At 36.6% G+C, this 24435-nt stretch overlaps 1 protein-coding gene across 1 annotated transcript; it reads left to right on the top strand.

Moving 5' to 3' along the window:
- RALB (RAS like proto-oncogene B) lies at window positions 1-24018 on the top strand. The gene is made up of 5 exons (XM_058195546.1): window positions 1-221; window positions 13439-13600; window positions 14847-15055; window positions 16092-16269; window positions 18517-24018. Exons 2-5 carry the CDS (start codon window positions 13487-13489, stop codon window positions 18634-18636), a joined length of 621 nt encoding a protein of 206 aa, XP_058051529.1. The 5' UTR covers window positions 1-221; window positions 13439-13486; the 3' UTR covers window positions 18637-24018.
- The last annotated feature ends 417 nt before the right edge of the window (window positions 24019-24435 follow it).

Here is a 24435-nt window from a genome sequence, read left to right as displayed (position 1 = left end):
CTTTCCTCCATCGGGGCGGTGACGAGCGCGTGCATGGGCGGACGCGCGCGCGGCGGTGGCGCTGCTGCTGCTGCTAATATCCGCCTCCCTAAAAGCGAGGGTAGCGGCGGTGAGGGCGACCGGCCTCGGGCAGGGGAGAACCTCGGTTTTATCTTTTTGCTCGGCAGCTTTTAAAGTCAACAAATACCCAAACCCCCCACCGCGCCCACGGCAACGAAAAGGTAAATGCCGTGCTTCTCTTTCTTCGGGGAAGCCGAGAGCGAAGGAGACGGGCAAGAAAGAAGAGCCTCCCTAGTTTCAAGCCTTTTTTTATTATTATTATTAAGGCTAGCGAGGCTGCAGCGGCCGCCGGAGCCAGCGTCGTTCGTGCAGCCGAGGAGAGGAAGGAAAGGAAAGGGGAAGCGAGTGCTTCGGGGTTGGGCATTTGTTTTCCATTTTGTGGCATTGCAGTTGGGAACCAACCCTGGGCTGGAGGTGGGGGGGTGAAAAAAATCGCCCCCCTCCCCTCCTCCGGTGGTGGACCCGCAGGCAACGAAAGTACTTTGTTGGTGTAACTAATCCCTTAAAGGATATGGGAAGGGAGGGCAGGGGGGTGTATCGTTTCTCCTTTCCTTTCCTCCCTCTCCATTCTTACTCCGTAATGGCGGCGGAACTTTAGGTGGTTCGGGTGCTTTTTCTTTTTATGGATACAGAGGGCATTTGGGTTGGGTCCTTTTTGGGGTGGGGAAGGAAAGGAGAAGGTAGGGGGAGGGAGAAAGCCTTTTGTGTGAGGGGGTGGGGGGTGTCTTTCATGGCAAGCCGCTTGTTTGGGGGCTTGGGTGGGGGGCTCCGAAGGTGTCCGGAGGGCTACGCCACTGGCCATCCCTTTGCTTAATTAAAAGTATTTTTTTTTTGTAAAGACCGCGAGACGCGGGTGTTGCATTCATCCGAGGGTAAGTGGAAGTAGTGGGAGTAAAGTGTATTTACTATTTACCCAAAATACTGATATTGATTGTTTCCTGATTGCTTATTTGTAGCCTATGACTATCATTAAGTGTTGTAAGTGTTGTACCTTGATGAAGGTATCCTTTCTTTTTATGTACACTGAGAGCATATGCACCAAGACAGATTCCTTGTGTGTCCAATCACACTTGGCCAATAAAATTCTATTTATTCTGTTCTGTTCTATTCTAAATAAGAGTTTCAGTGCGAGGAGAAATGTCCCTTTAAATACCTTTTTTTTGGGGGGGGGCAAGCAAAAAGCTTGATTATAGAGAAGTCCATCATAAAAGTGGGGATTGGATTTTTAGCAGACCTCCCACGTCAAATCTCATTTCCACTTTTAGTGAATTAGGACTAGCAAATCTGCCTCATTTCTTTTTTTCTTTTATTTCCATAAGTATGGATAATAATGCCATGTTACTGTTTTCTGCCATTAGCACAGGGGAGATAATATGAACCCATGCAAGAACCTGAGGTGATGGGTAAATTCATTATGAAATGTCAACAGATCATATATTTGTTGCTCTCCCTTTTCCTTTCTGGATTTCATTGAAAAAATTTCCACATTAAACTGGCTTAATTTAAAGGTCCTATTAGATTTTTTTTAAAAAAACAAGGTTATTTATGCTGGAATTATTCAAATTATTTTTTATTAATATGTCCTAGCTGCCTAGGTTCAAACACCTCTAATCTTCTAGAAAATACTTTTGATTTGTTAATTTGGTAGTGTCTAATTCTTGGAGATCAGGTTTGGATAAATACAGTGCTTGAATTGGAAATCCTTGATTGTGTTACTCTTATTTAAACAAAAAGTAGATCTCTATCAATCTCAGTATAGATTCCTAGGGAACTCCGCTGTTTGGATTCTTTCCTTTTTTGTTCTCTAATAGATAACTAATCTATATAATGCCATCTCTTATTTTATGACTAGTAAATTATACACTAAAGAATGTTGCCAAGGGATGCTGGACTTTTTTTGGAAGTCAAATACAACATTGTATCAGATTATACCTATATATTTCAAGCATGGATATCTGCCATTTATCCTCGGCAGTGAAGACAGATACAAATTATTCCTGCATTTTCTCTGCAGTCTCCTTATCCTTCTTTAGTAGTATTTGAACTCCCTGGTTTTCCAGAGGTTCAGCTATCTTTCTGGCCAATTTCCTAATTCTGACATGTTTAAAGAATTTGCTTTTGCTGGTTTTAGGGCTATTAATATAGGTCTCAATATTTTTTAGTTTACTTTTTTTCCTGACATTCTTTTGTGCCATGAGGTAACATTTCTTTTATTTTGTGCAACTTCTGGTTGGGTCCTCCTCATTATAGACATTGCAAAATGCAGACTTATCATTACTGCTTGTCTTTTGTATGTGCTGAGGCATGTTAGCTAGTTTTACAGAGATGCTTAATGCATCAGTAAGTTGAGAACACAAAACTGCTAGACAAATGAAAGACTAGGGACTCTGCTATTCAGAAAGAAAGAAGGGATCTTCTAGATGAGGTTCTAATGTTTCACTGAAGAAAAATATGGAAATAGCCAGTAAATCTGAGATTTGTTCTATTGACTTCAATCTTGTTTTGTCAAATTTTGTCTGTCTGGGAAAGGCAGGGTATAACAGATTTGATTGAGCATATAGGAGACTAATTAATATCTTGATATATATACATTTTTGCAGTTATATACAACCATAGAATATATCATAATGTGATTTTTCCTTCAGAAATTACTGTTTGGAACTTCAGAGAATGACAGAATTTATAAATACACTTTTCATGTACTAAAGATTTGTAGTTGAGTGTTGTTTAGCTTAGCCAGTGAATGACGGACACTGCAACCATCATAAATAAGAGTCAGTTGCCAAATATCTAAAATTTGATCATGTGGCCATGAGGATGGTGCTACAACAGTCACAAGTCACTTTTTTTCAGTACCGTTGTACTGAATGGTCACTAATGAACTGTCGTAAATTGAAGACTAGCTGTCTGGAGGTAACATTTTCTTTCATTTATTTTGAAATAAAATACCACCCCTTATCACCACTATTTTATTCTAATTGTTCATTCCAAGTGGGTTTATAAACCCATTAATATTGATCTGGTCCAGTGATAATGCAAAACCAAAATGCGGGTGGTTATGGAATGGGATAATACATAAATACATCTGTAGAAAGAAGAAATTTTTTCAGATCACTGAGAATGGGTTTGTACAGCATGCACAAACACAAATCACAGGAACATGGCAATTTTCTACTTCCGGAACACTTTCCCTGAACACTTTACCTGGCTCGGTGGCTAAGACACTGAGCTTGTTGATCAGCAAGGTCAGCAGTTTGGTGGTTCAAATCTCTAGTCTCCTGCATGAGCAGGGGGTTGGACTAGATGACATCAAAGATCCCTTCCAACTCTGTTACTAGCATCATGGAAAACTATTTTTACTTACAATCTTTTTGCGTTTAGCAATAGTTCAGTTTATAAGATGTAACATTAATAACTCATATTTCAAAATTATTGCACTTATAGGGTAGATTAGTTTAAATGTAATATCCTATTTGAAACTCATATTTCCTAAAGAATCCTGCATATTAGTTATTAGAAAATTTTGTCATTATAAAATTGTCTTGTTATAAGGCAATTTATAGCCAACATTTTAAATTAGAACTTTTAGTCCATATATAGCCAACATTTTAAATTAGAACTTTCAGTTGCAATTATTTAGTTGCAATTATTGAAAATTATCCTCTTAGAAACAAGAAGCAGACTGTTATTCATATTCTTCTGCTCTAACTCCCCGAGCTAGGATATATTTCAGGCTTTTCTTGATGCTCTCCTCAAGTGTTTTGAGGTTTTTGTTTTGCTTAAAGTCATGAGAGCAGCAAATCTCATTGCTGTTACCTGTGAATCCAGGGTGATGAGATACTTTATTCAACATTTAGATTCATTATGTGCAAAGTGCCAATGTAGCCTCTCCCAACATGGTAACTTTCAGATGTTTTGGGACTATGATTAAATTTGGTTTGGGAATTTGGGGAGTCATTTTCCCAATGCATTTTGAGAACACCCAATTGAGGAAGGCAGACTCTTCCTTTCAAGGGACATTTTAAAGAAGTTTAGTCTGTGTACCTTGGTTTACAGTGTTTGTTGTTGGTTGGTGCCCTCAGTTTTATTTTTACTTGAATTAGCAATCCTTTTATATGATGCATACTTCACTGTTAACACCATGTAGAAATAGACAAAATGCTTCAAGGTGAAAATATTTTGAAAAACCTCCTCCCCCCCAAAAAAAATCCTAATGCAAGTTTCTAATATAAAACTACTTCTATTGTGATTCGACCAAGTGATTCCAATTTTAGGACATTTCCAGTGAAGACAAAATAAGACTTCTGGGATTCAGTACTAAGCTTCCTCGATCTTCCGAAGTTTTTCTGTAGATATAAAGAACTTCAGGGAAATTGCCTAAAATATACAATAAAGTGCCTTTAGATACAAATCAATATATTATTTTAGATGGAAAAGTTAAGAAAATATTCACTAGGAACATGTTAGAGTTATTGCAATTTTCTTCCCAAAACTTGTTTTCTGTAAAATCTTTTCTTCATAAATTAAAAAAATCTTACTGTATAGAAGTTCATTTTTATGGTAGGACTAAGAGGTTAATCTGCTTTTTCTATCATGGTGTTATCCTCTGTGTGACTTCCTGTTTCTTCCCCATGTTTAAAACTAGTAGACTCCAGAGAAAATTTATTTTCTGTTATTTTAGTAGAGATAATGTTTGCCACCTCAGCATTCTTGTACAATTTTGTATTATAGTCTGGTGTTAGGGGAAAAGTGCTGAAATCTTACAGGATTACAATGAGAGTTTAGTAATTTTTAATGTTATATGAGGATGGAAGGACAAGAGCATTTCGTTATTCAAGATTGCCAATCGCTAACATACCTATGATCTAAAATTCTGAAGAAGTCTCTAGATTTGTATTATGCCATTTCTAGATTGTTTGTATCCCAATCATGAAGATGTCAAGACTGAGTGATTGCTGGATGGAAACCTGAAAAAAGAATAGAAATATAATTCTTTATTGGCCAAGTGTGGTTGGACACACAAAGAATTGTCTCCAATGCATAAGCTCATACTGTACATATAAACAACTAGTGAATAGGTCATAATCATAATTACAATCATTAATCATAAGTTCCAAACAACAACTGATAAATCATAAGAAACCAATAGGGGAAGATAGTAGGAAAGATGAGAAATGAGACAGTGCTGTGGGAATTAAGTGTTCAGCAGAGTGATGGCACAGGCAAAAAGCCCTACCTTTATATGTCTAGTTCAGGGGTCTCCAACTTTGGTCCCTTTAAGACTTGTGGACTTCAACTCCCAGAGTCCCTCAGCCAGCAAAACTGGCTGAGGAACTCTGGGAGTTGAAGTCCACAAGTCTTAAAGGGACCAAGGTTGGAGACCCCTGGTCTAGTTGTTTTGACATGCAATGCACTGTAGCAGTGTCCTGAGAGGAGAAGCTGAAACAGTTTATGTCCAGGATGTGAGGGGTCTGTAGATACTTTCTCAGCCCTTGTTCTGTTTTGTGCAGTGTACAGATCCTCAATGGAAGGCTGGTTGCGATTTTTTTTTTCCAGTCCTAACTATCCTTTGAAGCCTGTATCTGTCCTATTTGGTTGCTATGCCAAACCAGACAGTTATTGAGGTACAAATGACAGATTCAATAATTACTCTGTAGAACTGTATCCGCAGATCCTTGGGCAATCTGAAGTTTCTGAGTTGATGCAGGAAAAACATTCTTTGTTGTGCCTTTTTAATGATGATTCTAATGTTAGGTGTCCATTTCAAGTCCTTGGAGATGAAAGAACCTAGAAACCTGAAGGTTACATTAACCCAAAATGTTGCATGATTATTTGAGCCTCATTTTGTGGATGTCGTTTTTTAAGCTCTTATAATGTTGATGGTGCTTAGCTTATAAGCTTGTTTTTCCTCTTCAGTGTGCCAATTCTGATTACATCATTAATGAGTTGTGAGCATGTATTTCGTTAAACTTTTAGGTTTGGACACTGAGCAGGCTTGGCTGTTCATCCCATACACAAAAAGGCAGTATGTGTCTTCAGTTTTGCTGAATAGCATTATGGTTGTAAACACAGGGCAAAATGTAACCATGGCAACATTTGTATGTGGGTTTTTAAATGTGGAAGAATGCAGGTACTCTTGGTTATTGCTCATCATTTTTATCTCTCAACGAAGAAATTTGCATTTAAAGCAACGTAAACTTTTGAGCAAGATGAAATATGTTTTTTCTTGTTTAAAAGATGTAGCAAAAGTCAGACAGAATTAGGATTTGGATTGTATAAAAAGAATTTATATCGAACAAAGTATTAAAGGAAGATATTTCTGTAGCGTGATATACAATAATAGAGCTGCCTTGATGTGTTTAATTTATTTCACGAATGCATTTCTGGTACATAAAATAATACTGTTAATGTTCTGAGCTATTCAAGGTTAAGTGATAGGGGAGAGAAGCAAAAATAGCTCTGCATATCTTAGATATATTGAAGAGCACAAAATAAAAATTGAAGAATTGAAGTACCTCTTCCACAAAATTAAGTAACTAATCATTATATAAATAGCAATCACATGATTTAAGTTTAATGGTTTGGGACCAGCAGTATGACCTAAATTTTATACTCTTCTTCAAATGGATGACTTTAATAAATGCAACTATATATATGTTTGACTGTGAACTCTTGCTAATGCAAATTATATTGCTTTGGAGATAATGGTCACAATAAACTGTTATCTGCATGCATAAATATATATGTATTCTCTAATAAAGTAATGTGTTGTGACCTACAGGTAGGAAAATTGTTAATTCATGTTTATGCAGGTAATTCTCGCTTATCCAACCACTTATTCAATGACCACTCAAAGTTACAGTGGTGTTAAAAAAGGAGATTTATGGATGGTCCTCAAAGTTGCAGCTGTGGTAGCTTCCCTACAAACATGTAGTTGCAATTTGAGCACTTAGCAACTGACACACATTTACAACAATTATCATGTCCCACAGTTACATTATCATCAATTGCAATCCCCTTCCAAAAAAACAAAATCAATGGAATCAAGTCACAAGTTGCAGTCATTTGATGTGACACTTAACTTGGGGTGATTCGCTGAACAACCATAGCCAGAACTGATGTAAGTTGTGTACAGTCACATGACTTTTCACTCTACATTTGCATCATTTAGCAATAGAGTTTCCCGTCTCAACTGTTCTAAGTAAATGGGCAGTACCTGTAATATGCTTGGTCACTGATAAAACTAGAGCAATGTTAAGCTAGCTACCGTATTTTTTAGAGTATAAGACGCACCTTAATTTTGGGGAGGAAAATAAGAAAAAAGCTGATTGGCAGGTCTATTGGCCTCCTGGAATACCCCCAATCAGCTGTTCCCAGAGGTGAATTTTAGCAACAGGTTCCTTGGTTGTGAGCTCTGTGCCTTGCTTTTTTGGGCTTTTTTTCCTGCCTCTGAAACTCTGTTTTTTCTGCCTCTGAAAGCCTTCGAAACAGAGCTTCAGAAAAAAAGCCTCTGAAGCTCTGTTTGAGAGCTTCTTTTCTGAAGCTGTATTTGGGGGCTTTTTTTCTGAAGCTCTGTTTCTGATGCTTTTTTCAGCCCCTGAAACCTCCGTTTAAGAAGCTGGGCGGGGCTACATTCGGAGCAGGGGTGAAATCTAAAAATTTTCCCTACCTGTTCTGTTGGCGTGGCTTAATTGGTGGGTGTGGCTTGGTTAGATGACTGAGTGGGCGTGGCCAATAGCAATAAATCATAAAAATAATAACCAAAGTATACAAAACAGTAAGAGGTACCAAAAACCAACTTTCACACTTTACACACAATACAACACAAGTCACACACACACACACACACACACACACACACACACACACACACAAACAAAATGCCACATACAGCTTTGTGAGATTTTGTGTAGTTAGAGTGAAACACTACAGAAACAGAAATCTCAGAAAGCTGCACAAATATTTTATTATTTTATTTATATTTTTAGATAAAAGCAGTTAAATTTAAAACTTCCTTTTAAATTTAGATGTAGCAATTAATTGCTATGTCTAAAAAAATAAAACTTAAAAAAAACCCCAATTAACTATTCTTTTTAAGCTCCCCCCCCCGCCCACAGTTACTTACCCTATTCAAGGGGCAAGGCAGGCAGATTGAGTTGCTCATCAATGAGATGGATTGCAGGCAGGCATATTCAGTTGCTAGCTGATGCAATTGATTCCAGCAGCCGAAGCAAAGCAAGGCAGGAGCCAACCCGAAAGAAGCAGGAAGTAGGCAAGTGGGAACTTGGTGATTGGGTGGCCTGAGTTGGCCTGAGAGAAACATCTCTAGCAGATCTGGCTTCCAGCCCATTTCTGTTTGATTCTTTCAGAGTCACTGAGTTTTTTGACCAAAAAAATTCTTTTTTCTAATCAGGAAACATACCAGTCTACCAGGCTTGCTTTAGTCTAGCAGAGCCATACTGGTCTACTTGCCTTTTTTGGGAGCGCACTGGTCTACCTTCTTTAAAAATAGAGGCACCGGTCTGCTAATTGCCTTTTTTTGGGAGCACACCGGTCTACCTTCGGCACTGGTCTACTAGCCGCCTATAGTGCTGATCAGCTGTAGTGCGGCCCTTTGAAGCACCGCAGCAGTCATTTAAAGCCGTTTGAAGCTATATCACCACCGAGAGTTTCAGGGACAGGGAAGAGGAACAGTGAGGCGTGGGTGATGGCAGGAGCAGGGATTTTTGCTACTGGTTTTTTAAACTACCCGCCCCCATCGCTACCGGATCACGCGACCCGGTCCGAACCACGCGATCCGGTCCGAACCAGGAGCATTTCACCCCTGATCGGAGTATAAGATGCACCCAGATTTTCACCCTCTTTTTTGGGGGAAAAAGTTGCATCTTATACTCCAAAAAATATAGTAGTTACCAAAATCTCAATATTAAACTGCTTGTACTGGTCACTGGATATCTTCTGTGGATTGATTAGCCAACTGTTTTTGCTCATTTGCTGATTCTTATCCCTCCTCAGAACTTATGGTAGCCTATTGTTCATATCTCCTCTTTGTTTTCAAGTAATTTGCATAAACCAGAGAGTGCAAAGGTTGGCTTGAAACACTTCTTTTTTAAAAAACAAAACAAAAAAACCCTAAGATCATGGCATCTGGTCACTTCCTGGCAAGAAGGAAAAGAAATGGAAGCAGTGACAGATTTAATTTTCTTGGGCTCCAAGATCACTGTAGACGGTGACTGCAGCCATGAAATTACAAGTAGTCCTGAACTTATAACAGCTCAGTGACCATTCGAAGTTACAGTGGCGCTGAAAAAAAGTCTTATGACTGTTTTTCACACTTATGGCTGTTGCAGCATTGGTTACATGATCAAAATTCAGATACTTGGCAACTGACTAATATTTATTTATTTTTTTTGTTTACATTTATACCCCACCCTTCTCCGAAGACTCAGGGCGGCTTACAATGTATAAGGCAATAGTCTCATTCTATTTGTATATTTTTTTACAAAGTCAACTTATTGCCCCCCCAACAATCTGGGTCCTCATTTTACCTACCTTATAAAGGGTGGAAAGCTGAGTCAACCTTGGGCCGGGCTCGAACCTGCAGTAATTGCAGGCTCTGTGTTTTTAATAACAGGCTTCTCTATTGGCTCTATTGGCTTAGGACCTGGGTACTTACGGGACCGCCTGCTGTTACCACATGCCTCCCACCGACCCGTACGCTCCCATAGAGAGGGACTTCTCAGGGTGCCGTCGGCCAAACAATGTCGGCTGGCGGCCCCCAGGGGAAGGGCCTTCTCTGTGGGGGCTCCCACACTCTGGAACGAGCTTCCCCCGGGTCTACGTCAAATACCTGACCTTCGGACATTCCGTCGCGAACTGAAGACACATCTCTTTATTCGCGCGGGGCTGGCTTAAATTGGATTTTTAATGTGAAATTTTATTAATTTTTAAACGGGGTTTTTAGTTTACGGTAATTTTAATTTCAGGCTAATTTTAAATAAGTTTTTTAAATGGTATTTTAACCTGTATATTTGTATTGCTGGTTTTATCTTGCCTGTACACCGCCCTGAGTCCTTCGGGAGAAGGGCGGTATAAAAATCAAATAAAATAAAATAAAAAATAAATATTGCCTGAGCTATCCCGGCCTGAGCTACTGCAAATTTATGACATTTGCAGTATCCTGGGGTCATGTGGTCATCTTTTGTGGCCTTCTGATAAGCAAAGTCAATGGAAAAGCCGGATTCACTTAACAACCAGGCTACTCACTTAACAACTGTGGCAAGAAAAGTCGCAAAATGGGGCAACATTTGCTTAATAGCTCTCTTGCTTAGCAACAGAAATGTTGGGCTTGATTGTGTTAGTAAAGTTGAGAACTACCTGTAAAAGTTGCTCCTTGGGAGGAAAAATTTGGCAAACCTAAACAATTTATTTATTTATTTATTTATTTTATTTTATTAAATTTTTATACCGCCCTTCTCCCGAAGGACTCAGGGCGGTGTACAGCCAGAAATAAAATACAAGATATATACAGTTAAAACGAATTAAAATGTAGCAAAATTACAAAAACGGCTGATAATTAAAATTAAATTTAAAAATTTAAAATATTAAAATATTAATAAAACCCCAATTTAAAATCAAACTATTATGCAAGTACAATATATTAAAAGGCAGAGACATCACTTTGCTGACAAAGGTCCGCATAATCAGAGCCATGATTTTCCCAGTAGTAATCTGTGGCTGTGGGAATTGGACCCTAAGGAGGACTGAGCACTTTTTCTTCAATCCTGAGAAGGATTGACACTTTTGAATTGTGGTGCTGGAGAAGAGTCTTGAGAGTCCTTTGGACTGTAAGAAGATCAAATCAGTCAATCCTGAAGTTAATCCTCCCTGACTGTTCTTTGGAAGAACACATACCAAAGCTGATTCTCAAATACTTCGGCTATCAAATGAAAAGAGAGGACTTCTTGGAAAAGACCCTAAGGTTGGGAAAGATTGAAAGCAAAAGGAGAAGGGGACAGCAGAGTGATGAGATGGTTAGATAGTGTCATCAGTGCAATGAACATGAAATTGGGCCAACTCCAGGAGACAATGGAGGAGAATGGTGTGCTATGTAGTCCATGGGTCATGAAGAGTTGGACATGACGTAGGGACTGAACAATGTTGAATATGAACTGAAATTTCCTTCCTCTTTTCTGACTGCAATGAAAATTGAGAGGGAAGGAGCAAGGAGAGATGTATTATTCTTGTGCTAATACGAAAGGTTTTGATTTCCATAATCATGTCTTAAAGTTGAATGTCTCAGTAGAATTGCTGAATATAAGATAAACTCTGAATCATTATGGTGCATATAATTGAGCCATCTAAAATATTATAACCCATTTGGCTTTATCCTTTTATCAGATATATAGTATAAGAGAATAGAATTCACACGTTTAGTTTTGCAGTTTCTGATGTCATGTTAACAGTTAAATCCATATTAGAAATGGAGTACTAGAAGGCTTTTACAGAAGTGTTCTGTCTCTATATAGATCAGTGGCCCAGACTCTGTTCTTAAAGAATGATGGCTTTCAGTGGCAGTCTGGCTGGAGATATTGTGGATTGCCAGCTGCACGGCAAGTGAAAGAAGAAAGATTGTATCTGCTTGCGTGATTAGAGTCAATGATAATAAAAGAAGAAATTTAGGAAAGTTCTGAGTAAATCTGAGAAGGGAATCAAATTTGAAAGCCATTAAATATTTTATATCCATACATAAATCTTGTACATGGTTATTTCATTATTTAATTAAACACAGAAAGCACACTATTCCAGGCAAGTGCATTCAATGTATGCTTTTAAAAATAAAGAAAAAAATTGGAAAAAGGGGGGAATTATGTTTGGGAAAAAACATCCACAATGCATCCACAAGGACGTGGAAAGCAGTTGGGTTTTAGAAGGGTTTTTGAAATATTGAGTAGGAACTGTATAGATCCCTAAGGGAATGCTCTTGTAGTGGACAGACTTCACAACTTTCTCTGTTGTGATGCCTGACCATGCTCTATAGGTAGAAACTATTGATTATCCACTCTGAGCTCTACAGGGCAATTGCTAAAAATCTAAGTTATCTCATATTTCTATTAATTGAGGAAACTATTCAAATCTGAATAAATGTGGAGAGAATGATAAGAATTTCAAAAGTATTTTGTTATTCTTGAGTATCAGGTAGGCTTAAGAAGATAGTCTTGCAGTCTATTATATAGTACTTTATGGCCAATTTTGGTGTTAACATTTTTTTCAATTTACGAGCCTCACAGAAAATAAATATATTGCACAAATAGTTGAGTTTGGAATTATGCGCTTAAGTCATGCCAGTCATTAAGTGGGCCACCATGCGACCATACCCGAGTTTACAATTTTTGTTGTGACTGTTGTTAAGTGAACCTGGCAGTCTTAAGCAAATCCATTGTTCTCAGTGGGCATTTTGTTTTTGCCAGAAACTGGAAGTAAAGACTAGTTTCTGGCAAAATACATAATAAATTGCAGTCACATGACCAACAGCACTAAATGCAGGCTTGTTGCCAAGCATCCAAAATATGCCACTGGGGCTCATTGGAATTTCAAATCTGGGTCATATGTAGCCCTGCGGAATCTGTCATAACTTTAGCTTCATGACTGGTCATAAGTTGAGGACTACCCAAGATATAGTATAACCCCTCTTCTCTTTCTCTTATAATATACATTATGTTAAAGATTTGGTTGATAGGAACTTTCCAGCCTTTGGGGCACAATTCAGTGATAAATTTCCATGATAAATAATGTAGTTAGTTCTTCTCATGCATTGCCAGAAAATATTTTCACATCTTCCCAGCAATTCCTCCTATGGCTTCAAAAACTATTTTAGGAGAGTTCTCCAAACTTTAAAGTAGATACCAAATATTTAGTGCAATATGAGCAAGTTTAAAGATTTTTTTTCTTTTCTATTTCATCATATTTGTTTTTAATGTCAACTAAATTACAAAGTTGACGTTTTAACAGAAATTAAAATTGCATGTATCTTAATATTGACTTGTTTACACACTATAGTTGAAGCTAAACTCAGTGTCTTTTCAAGTGAAATTATAAGTTTGCTATTTGAAAAGGGAAACAGGATTTTGCAAATACTTATTCAAAATCATACTAAGAATTATAGGAAAGCCTAATAATTATTCATCATATTATATTCTAATTTGATTCAGTGGTTTATCCAGATGAAATTACAATTAAAGCATCAATGTTTATTTAGTCCTTCTCAAAGATTGTGTGACATATTTGAAATTTTGTCTGATTGCATCAAAGAATTCTGTCATTCTGGTGATAAAATACTTGATCTGAATAACAAAACATCTGTTTTTTTGGCTTCTAGCTCATCAGTCTACTCACAGTCTACTCATACCTGACAACTATATTAAAAATGGCTGCTAGTAAAGCAAAAAGTCAAAGCTCTCTTGCCCTTCACAAAGTAATCATGGTTGGTAGTGGAGGCGTGGGCAAATCAGCACTTACACTTCAGTTTATGTATGATGAGGTAAGATATTTGTTGCTTTTCTATTTATAGGTATTAAAACAATGTACTATAGGGTCTGCACAATGCTTTTACTGTGCATTGTGGGACATCAATACAAGACCGTAAATTTGTAGAACGTTTTTCAGAAAGAGAAATAATTTTATTCTTTTTTTCCCCTGTTGGTCGTGTAGATTAGATCTCATATAAGAAACATTCTAGAGTAGTCAGCAAAATAACATCTCTTTATAACTTTTTATCCTTGAATCGATTTTTTTTCTTTTCAAAACCAATATACCATTTCATACATTTTTTCCCCTTTAAATTTCACAGTTCTGTAAGAATGTAATCATATATAAGAAAGTGGCAGAAATTCTTAAAGGAGCCATATTGCTACATTTTTCATGTATACTAGTTATTCCTGCAGCATTACTATTTTCAACATTTTAACGGCCTGTTTTCACCAACATATACAGCATTCATTTCAATTCTAGCCTTAGACATAAATAATTATATAGAAAATTGTTCTGCATGGCCTTTGTCATTTTTTTCTTAAGCATTCCTTGGTCTCTTTAACAACATCCTTTCAATCTTTTGTTCTTGTCAACATACATTCTTTTTCTCTTTTACAGCAGTCATTCTTTGCTGTGCGTGTTTCTCATCCATGTCTTCTTTCATTTAATGATTCTGCTGCAAATTGTTTTTTATACTTCAGGTTCTCACTACTATTTCATAATTTTCTTACAGTCATACATTCTATCAGGAAATTAATTTATCTCCTACATTTTTTCCACATAAAGCTCTTATTTCTCCCCTTCTACTTTCTCTCTAATTATTTTTATTTTTCTGGGTTTTTTTATGTCCGTTTTCTGAAGATCTATTGTTAACACTGCCAGAAACAGTGGCCTGTCTTAAACTGAGAACTTCTCATCCCCTTTATACTCTTTCTTGATGCCAGTAATCTTTAATCTACTAACAAATTATGAAAGTGGTCATACTTAATTATTCATTGTTTTTCTATGTATACATATGTATTGATTTAAGCTATATACAGGTAAATCCCCAGGTTACAAGCGTTCCCATAGCGAACGTTCAAAGTTACACAGTCAGCACCCCCTAGTGTTTACGAACAAGTCCCGAAACTATAAATCTTGCAGCACGATGGCAGTTTTTCGCTCTTACAAATAACCGCAGAGTCTCTGCAACATTGGTCCTGCACTTCACTGGCCAAAACGCTAGAATCTTATTTCTGTTGTTTTATGCTTTTTAGTTTGTTGAAGACTATGAACCAACCAAGGCTGATAGTTACAGAAAAAAAGTTGTTCTAGATGGCGAAGAAGTCCAAATAGATATTCTGGATACAGCTGGGCAAGAAGATTATGCAGCTATCCGAGACAACTATTTCCGGAGTGGAGAAGGTTTTCTCTTAGTTTTCTCCATAACTGAGCATGAATCCTTTACAGCCACAGCAGAATTTAGGTAAATATGATCTCTAGATGCTTTCATAGGAGGTTGATTTTTGATTCAATCTACAAGGTATCCAAAAGAAAGATGTCATCTTTCCTTTTATTTCTAGAACACATTAAGCTTTGAACGTCTGCTAAACTGAACAGGAAAATACTTAACATTGGAAGACGCAAAGGCTACTGATTAAATGTGACTGTGGGGGTTGCATTTCTGTAGAGGTTTTACTATTTAATTCTTTTTTAGAATAACAGAATTGGAAGGGACCTTGGAGGTCATCTAGTCCAACCCCTGCTTAGGCAGGAAACCCTATACCCCTTCTCCTTCCGTTGATATGAATCTTTGCAATAGCTGTAACTGTACAAAACACAAATGCATTTTATTTTGGTATATTAGTTTACGGAGCGAGTGTGGAATAATGGTTAAGTTGCTGGACTGGGAGACCTGAATTTTGACCTTCCTTATGGATGGGCCACTTTGTCTCTCAGCCCTACAGTGAGAAGTTAAAAATCTCTACAGTGGGCTCACGTGGTAAATTTTAGGTCTGTAATTTGGCCTTCATCCTGCTGTTTATTGTTTTGGCATAACGGTAATAATAATAGCTAATAATTTTTTGATCTGATTATACTAATACGGTGTTATGCTTTGTTGATGGGGAGTGTGGTGCTGATTGTATAATGTGCACACTTTGCACTTAATCTCATTTAAGCATATTTAACTTTTCGATGGATGAATGGATGGATGGATGGATGGATGGCTAGAGATAAAATAATAGGTAAAATAGATTGCATCAGTTAGTTGCAGTAAAATACTATATTTTGAACGGAAACTGGAAGAAAGGCACATTATCCGAGTCTTGCCAGATGGAACTCTTTGGTAGTTGGGACCTGCAGCCTACTATTCTGCTTGACCAGTAAGTGTAATATGGAATAGCATTGCAATTCCTTGGCATACCACACTTATTGCTTCTGACATGTATGCATTTTGCACCCTAGCAAGAAATAATGATTAAGGCCATATCTACCTTTTTGCTTTTAATATGCTATACTAGAGAACAGATTCTCCGTGTAAAAGCTGAAGAGGATAAAATACCATTACTAGTAGTGGGAAACAAATCAGACTTGGAGGACCGTCGACAAGTGCCTGTAGAAGCTGCTCGAAGTAAAGCAGACGAGTGGGGGGTGCAGTATGTAGAGACATCAGCAAAAACAAGAGCAAATGTAGATAAGGTAAAGTAAGAGTTTGTTTTCAGCAGTATTTCATAAATCAGATTGTCAAATGACAGTTGACATTTTTTTAAATTGTATATAAATGTAAGGCAAAAGAATTTGGCACTTTGTGAGATCACCACATCTTATGGAAGATCTGAGAGTAATCACTATAAGAGTTATCAACCACTTTGATTTAATGAAAGAATTTGAGCAAATGGGGACATAATAAACTGTAGTTACTTTTTGTAAGAGGACCTTTTGTAGGGGACATGGTGGCTAAGACGCTGAGCTTGTTGATCAAAAGGTCAGCAGTTCAGCAGTTCCAATCCCTAATGCCGCATAACGGGGTGAGCTCCCGTTACTTGTCCCAGCTTCGGCCAACCTACCAGTTCAAAAGCACATAAAAAATGCAAGTAGAAATGGTGGGAAGGTAAAAGTGTTCCGTGTACCTTTGGTGTTTATTCATGCTGGCCACATGACCACGGAGATGTCTTTGGACAGCGCTGGCTCTTCGGCTTTGAAACAGAGATGAGCACCACCCCCTTAGAGTCGGGAACAACTAGCACATATATGCGAGGGGAATCTTTACATTTACCTTTTGTAAATAGAAGGATATCTTGATAGCCAACTTTTCAATTATTCCCCAAACTGCAAATTATACGTATTAGCACAAAACAGGTAATCCTCTACTTACGACTGTAATTGAGCTCAGAATTATGGTAGTAAATGATTGCAGTATTTAAGTCAAGACATCATGTGACCAGATTGAAAATTACAACCACTTTTTAAGTCAACGTGGCAGTCATTAAGCAGCTCCATTTTCCTCCAATGGGCTCTTTTTTTGCTTGAAAGTGGAAATAAATTCTAGGAATAGTACAAAAAAAATGTAACAAAACATGGTCATCTGACTGTAGGTTGCTGCAAGTGGCCATAAAGGAAAATTGGTTGGTAAGCTCCAAAAATAGGGTCATGTGCCGTGAGATATGTGTGGAGCATCATAACTCTGAAAATGGGTTGTAAATAGCTTTGGGAAAATATATCACAATTTCAAACGGTCCCTAAGCAGCAGGTCATAAGTCGAGGACTAACTGACTTGCTGAAATACTCTTACAATATATTAATGTGATAATTGCTATAAATCTTACTGAAGCACACTTGGTTCCTTGCAGTTTTGTAAGAATAGATAAAATGTGTTTACATACAGGTATCCTCAAATTCCGAGCAAAAAATAACACTAGCAAAGTTGTCAGTTTTCTTTTCCTCACTAAATTAGCCTTACCTCCACCAAAGTTAGCAGAGCTATGGCTTTCAATAGTGAGAAAAACAAATTGCCATGATTTTCTTTCATTCGCTAAAGCTAACTTCACCAGCCTAATGCTTGTGGAGCTAAGTCTAGCTATAGCGAGGAAAAGAAAACCTGAGAACCTTTGCCATCATTTTTTTAAAACTCAGAAGATGTCCTCTTTTGGGATTGTGTCATGTGGCCCAGCAATGGCACCTCTCCTGTTGGTCCATTTAATTTGGGAATCTTGGAAGCATGCTTACCAGCTCTTGAGGAATTAAATGTCATTGAAGTATGCAAATTCAACTTGTTTTGAATACATCTTTACACTGAACATTAGCATATGTATGTGCAGGTTAGATTCCAGTGGAATTTTTTTTGAAGCTCTGTTAAATTTCATTTTAATTCCCTGAGAGTTCCTGTACTTTCTGCACTAAACCATTTGTTTTGTGACAGTTTGAAGTTACAATGCACTGAAAAAAGTGACTTAAGACTGTTTTTCACGGTTACGACTGTTACAGCATCCCCACAGTCCCGTGATCAAAATTTGGACACTTGGCAACTGACTCATATTTATGATGGGTACTGTGTGTGAGGTCATGTGATCACCATTTGCGACCTTCTGACCAAAGTCAAAGCCAGATTCATTTAACAACCGTATTACTAACTTAACAACTGCAGTAATTCACTTAACAACTGTGGTAAGAAAGGTGGTAAAATGGAGCAAAACTCACCTAAAAACTGTCTCTCTTAGCAACATAAATTTAGGGATCAATTGTGGTCATAAGTTGAGAACTTCCTGTGTAACAAACTTTTGATGGTTAAAAATTAGCCATTTAAAACCACTATTTTGAATAAATAATATGTTTAGGGATTTGTTACCTTTTTTCATAGTATGTTGCATTAATTTAAAACATGCACTACTACTTTATACAAGCCAGTTTCAAATGCTGGTAATATTGTCTTGTTTTCTCTCTCTATAGGTATTTTTTGATTTGATGCGAGAAATTAGATCCAAGAAAATGTCAGACAATAAAGATAAGAATGGCAAAAAAAGCAGCAAGAACAAGAAGAGTTTTAAAGAACGATGTTGCTTATTGTGATCTTTAAGAGCTACACTTATAGGTGACAGTACTAACAAGACATTTTACTACTAACAATAGAGGACTGAATTAATAAGAAGAAATCTGAATTCAATACATTTTTTCAACTCACATTGATATAAGAATAGAAGTTCAACAGATCTGTGTATACCAAGAAGATGATTCTTGAAAGCAGCTGTCACTGGTAAACAGTAATGCAAGCATTTGTTTTCCTTTTATCATAAGCAATTTATCTGTTAGTCATATGGCGCACTCTGAATTTACCTCCGAATGCTGTTCCAAGGGCACTCCTCAACAACTCTTCACCATCCTTTTTTGTTTAAATGGCAAGTTTTCACTGGTGTTCCACCAAAGTTACCTGTCTTTTCTTTGTGTCTTCGTTTTGTGTACTCTTAAAAGGCTTAAGCCTTCGGTGATTTTTTCTTTTTTAAACCACAAGTTGACAAAATTGTATAGTGCTGCTTAAAATAAGTTACGGTGGTGTCAGTTTTGCTGTTTTGCCAACATATTAGACGGACAGTGTAAGGCTTTATCTTTAAAAAGAACTTAAGCAGTGAGTTAGCATTTCCATAATGACTGTAGTAAATTTCAGAACATTACTAATTATATTCTGGCAAATTATACCATCTTAAATTGGGAGCAATTTATCTGTTAAATTAACTAGGCATCTTGAGGCAGAGGAGTTTCTAAGCTTAACCTAATTTTTCAGTACATTCGTTGAGGTACTGAAAAATTACAGTTCAGGATTGTGATATTTGAAATCCAAGACATATGAATGACATCAAGCTAGAAATTTTTGGTTTATTCCATTGAGTAATTCTATCTTTCCTCCCAAAAGCTTGGTTTCCTCCCAAAACGTGGACATTTTTACTCATGGTGTTGTGATGGTTCGTGGTCATGTATTGAAGCCATAGTGTTTGCTACATTTGGTCTCAATGTTTAACAGAAGAAGGGTATTTTTTTTTTAATGTGAAAGTTCACATTCTGTAGTTTCATGAATTGGATACAGTCCTTGTTTTAAAAGTGGGTGGTTAAAAAAAAAAGTCCACCCGTCCTTATCCTGCACTTACTCCATTTGAATGATAGGAAAAAAAATTAAGAAACTTGTACAGAAAATGTTTCTAGCAGTTTGTTTGAACCAGATGCATTATTTCCTTTCTCCCATGAGAGTTGTTGGTATCTGCCTAGGAGATACCAAGACATGGAATTCCACTCCTGAGCGAGCACTCACTCCCTACTGTTTTCCACATTATGGAGCAGTGGTGGCTAAGTTAAAAAGATGGAGATGGACAATCTTTTCATATATCTATATCTAAGTTAATAATGAGTTGCTAAAAAGTCTGACCCTTGCTTTCCTTCTACAAGAATTTTTTACAGTTATTCACTGGATAATGGGATAAAAGTTTGTAAAGACAGCTAATTTTATTCAGTTAACTATTTTTTCTTCTTTTGTCACTATTTGATCATTAATGGGGTAAATAAAAATAGCATGTAGAAGTATATCATTACACTTTTAAAAATAGCTACGGCCAATTCATTAAACCATTCTTTCTAAATTTGGTGCTCTTTTAAACTGTAATTTTCTTCATTTCCAAACAGGATGTGAGAGGAACTCTCAAAAAGCACCAAGCTGGAGAAAATTCTGTTGAGCAGATATATTTTATATAAATGCTCTTATCTGGTCAGTCATAAAAAAGTACTTTTTCAGATTATAGAGTACTTTCTTTCAAAATTCCAAGAATCGGCATGCATCAGGATGCTTTGGAAGATTTAGAATATCTAGTTTAGATCTGGGCATGCTTTAAGAGAGAGGGAGTTTTAAGAATTGGGGTTACGATACCACATAAAACCAAGTCACATAAATCAATGAGCCAGCATTCTGTCCCTTCACCTCAGTGTTTTGTTGTTGTTTTTTTAAAAAAACGTTTTGGAATTGTTATGTCTATGTTGGAGTATATACACTGTTTTCATTTAGTATGTGGCATGAAACCACTTGGATCATTTTCAGCAAAGGTTCTGGAAGGCTCGAGAAAAGAGGCCTGTGCCGCATTTCATATGGTCCTATATCCATGACTTGAAAAAGTGATAAAGCAGCTGTTTCAGAAATAAGCAACATTGGAAAATAGGGAAATAAACAGGTAGCATTATGAAGAGGAAGAAAAATACAACCATGTCTGGATATTTTAAAAGTTGAAGGTTATATCTGAGAATAAAGATTAGATTTATCAATTAAGATTATTTGGAGAAAAAAAAACTGATAATGCTAAAATAAGAAACCTATAAAAAAGTTTTATTTACTTTATATTGGCATATTTACTTTATATTAGCATAATAAAACAGTGCTAAATGATGTATGAATGTATAAGCTGAAGCAAATATATCCAGTTCACATATTGTTACTGTGGGTTAGAGAAAGCAGGATGTGACTAAATATGTTTATGGGATCTGGCAAGACAAATAAAATACCACAGATTGCTCTTCTAACAATCAAAGTATGAACGCTGTTCAGTGTCATCTATCCTAAATACAGATGGAGATATCATAATTTTCAGATACGGAGCTTTCAGTAACAAAGCATTCTTTGGGGATATAGTTTTGATAGTTACAACAATCTGAAACCTGTGGATTTCATCTTCAACAGGGATGGGCAGTATGTAACCTTCCAGATGCTGCTGTATGTCAGCCCCAGTAATCGTAGCATATGCTAGCTAACAGGAAGGGACACAGGTGTTGCAAAACCCTCTTTGGAGGACCAAAAGTTGCTCAACCCCAAGCGAGATGTTTTATGTTGATGATACATAGAAGCTTTCAGAAATCATGAAGGAAGGTAGAGCTTCACAGCAATCTCTGAAATAGGTAAACATAACTACAATGAGAAATCTGAACAAAAAGAACCTTGGTAACTTTTTTTTTAAAAAAAGTTAGGGGATTTACGCAATAAAGCAAGCAAAAAGATACATGTCTCTCCGGTTTCTATATGTAGAACATGATTTAATATTGCAATTGAATTACTGTAGAAGGAGCTCTAGAAATTTACTGGGGAAAATAACTTGCACAGTTTAGGCATTACTTTAACATTTTGTTTTTAATCTTTGCAAGTGCCTCAAAATCACTTGTGTGAGATTCATGCCCATATAAATTTAGGCATACATTCAGGGTTTAGAATGGAATTTGAGGAAGGCTTTAGTTTTTGAAACATCCATATGAGCCTGGCAGTTACAGAACTGTTGTAACTCTTTAAGAGAGATACTTCTTAATATACCTTGCAAACCGCTTCTTTTTCATGCTTTGTATAGCCTTAATACTCTGATCCACAGGTGTCAAACTCGCCTCGTCATGTCGCCATCATGTAACATTTTGCAATGGTTTTTTCCCTTTGCAGAGCTGGGGTGGGCGTGGCCTGTGCACGATACACCTGGCCCACAGGCCACCAACTTGACACCCTACTCTAATCCTTTATTCAGTGGAAATTTATTCCAATGTCGGAACTGCTTGCTGCCTAAATTCATTAAATTAAACTTGTTACCCTGTAATGTCTGAAAAATGGAGCAATTGATTTAGAAGTTGTTTACTTTAAAAGACAGTCTGTAAAATCAGTATTATTTAACATTGTTTAAGAATTAAACCATGATTTCGCTTGGGTTCTTCAGTTGTTGAATTATAATTCCCAGCATCCCTCATCCTTGCCTATGCTGCTTTGGTTTGTTACAAATTCAGATTCTGCATTTCCTGGCATAATTGTTTGGCTGCTTATACTAAAGTGTTTAATGAACTTCTAATAGCAAATAGTGCACATTCTTCAGAGGATTTGAAATGTGATAGCATCAGTGACTGTATATTCACAACAATTGGAGACAGTAAACATATAGGAAGATGTCTCACAATGACTCACATCATTGGATCTAACCCAGTATTAGTCCTACTCTGAGCAGCAGCTGTCCAAAATTCCTTATTTCTCACTTGAAATAAGTTACGAATTTTGGTATATGTAATTTGGTTTTTATTAAGTATACAAATGAATGTATTTTTCTCCTGCTTCTGAATGCATTTTTCTCCTGCCTATAAACCAGCTGTTGGGAATCTGGATCTTTAGGATCTTTAGGAGCATAGGACCTATTTCTAAACTTTATCCATTCTAGGAATTATAGGAGATGAAGTCGTCTCATACTTGGAAAAATCATGTTTGAGCTGTATTTATAAAAGCATCTGTAGAAATTGGATTCTACATACATGGCAATTAATAAACAAACTATACATGGTCCCACACACTCATTTTTGCATTTAACTATTATGTAGTTTGAGTTGAATTTCTGTGCTTATTTTATAAATATCTTACCGACCAACACCAGTTGTTGGTAACAAAAAACAGGTTGTGAGCATGACACTCATTCCATAAAGTAGTTGATCAAAACATTTGCAATATTAAAATTTAGTTATAATTAGGAAGTAATTTTTAAAGACCCCAAATTATTTGTTCAAAACTTTTGTAGAAAAGAGAACTCAGAAGTATATTTTCTTGTAATAAAACAAACCCTGAGCTACATTAGAGGGAGAAAAACTAATGGATACTTACAAACTAATATTAATTACAGTAATTTCTAGTGAACTCTCCTTCATTTTATGTCCATAAAATAGTTTTGCAGACTCTATATAGCTAGTTGTGCAAAATCAGAAATGAACAGAAATGAAATTTGAACAAAATATTTTTTAATCTTTAGATGTAAAATATTAAACCAAACCTTTTGAAATTTAATCCTCTATAGTTTATATCTTTTCAAAAATCCAAATTACAATTTTGTTTTCATTCTCATGCTGATTCCTATCATTAAAAAGGAAAACAGCTATTGTGAACAAAATGTAATTTCTATCAAAGCTCACAGAAATAATATAAAAACATTCTATTAGAATATTGGAACATTCAGACTCTTAATTTCTATATATACACACCTTATACTGATACATACTAACCAAACTATATAGAATATAAACTGCTTTTATTACAATCTTGCTCCTCCAAAATACTTTCACGTGTCTTCCTGCAACTCTTCTGATTCACAGATATTATTCTTTTCCATGTTATGTGATGTAGCGCCACCAATGATGATTACATTATGTATAAATGAAGTTACTCTGGTTTGTCTGCAAATGATGGTAAAGAAACCCTATTGATATGAAAGTTACTTCAGTATTATTTATAAAATATTATGTTTTAAGTGTTTGAATTATCTTTTTCAACTTTAAATTGAACAGCATTTAAAAAAATCCTCGATGCACAGCTGGAAAATGTATATGTATGGTTCCGAATGAGAATGGAATTGAAATGAAAAGTGACATAACAGCATAATAAAATTCTAACTTCTCCTCTGAGAAGGCTTTGTGAGATATCAAAGAGAGGATGGTTTCTTGAAAGACACAATTACCATAATCCCTTGTCATACAGGGATTGTATGACAAACCAGGTTATTTGGTACTCCAGGTTCTATTTTTTTTTAATTTGCATTTATATCCTGCCCTTCTCCGAAGACTCAGGGCGGCTTACACTATGTTAGCAATAGTCTTCATCCATTTGTATATTATATACAAAGTCAACTTATTGCCCCCAACAATCTGGGTCCTCATTTTACTTACCTTATAAAGGATGGAAGGCATGAGTCAACCTTGGGCCTGGTGGGACTTGAACCTGCAGTAATTGTAAGCAGCTGTGTTAATAACAGACTGTCTTAGCAGTCTGAGCCACCAGAAGCCCTATGCTAAGAAAATGGGGTAGTCATTGGACCTTGCAGCAAAGGCTTTTCAAGA

This window comes from Ahaetulla prasina, chromosome 1, assembly GCF_028640845.1.
Source record: "Ahaetulla prasina isolate Xishuangbanna chromosome 1, ASM2864084v1, whole genome shotgun sequence".
NCBI lineage: Eukaryota > Metazoa > Chordata > Lepidosauria > Squamata > Colubridae > Ahaetulla > Ahaetulla prasina.
The sequence above is the reverse complement of the archived record's forward strand: the minus strand, read 5'-3'. Positions and strand labels throughout refer to the sequence as shown.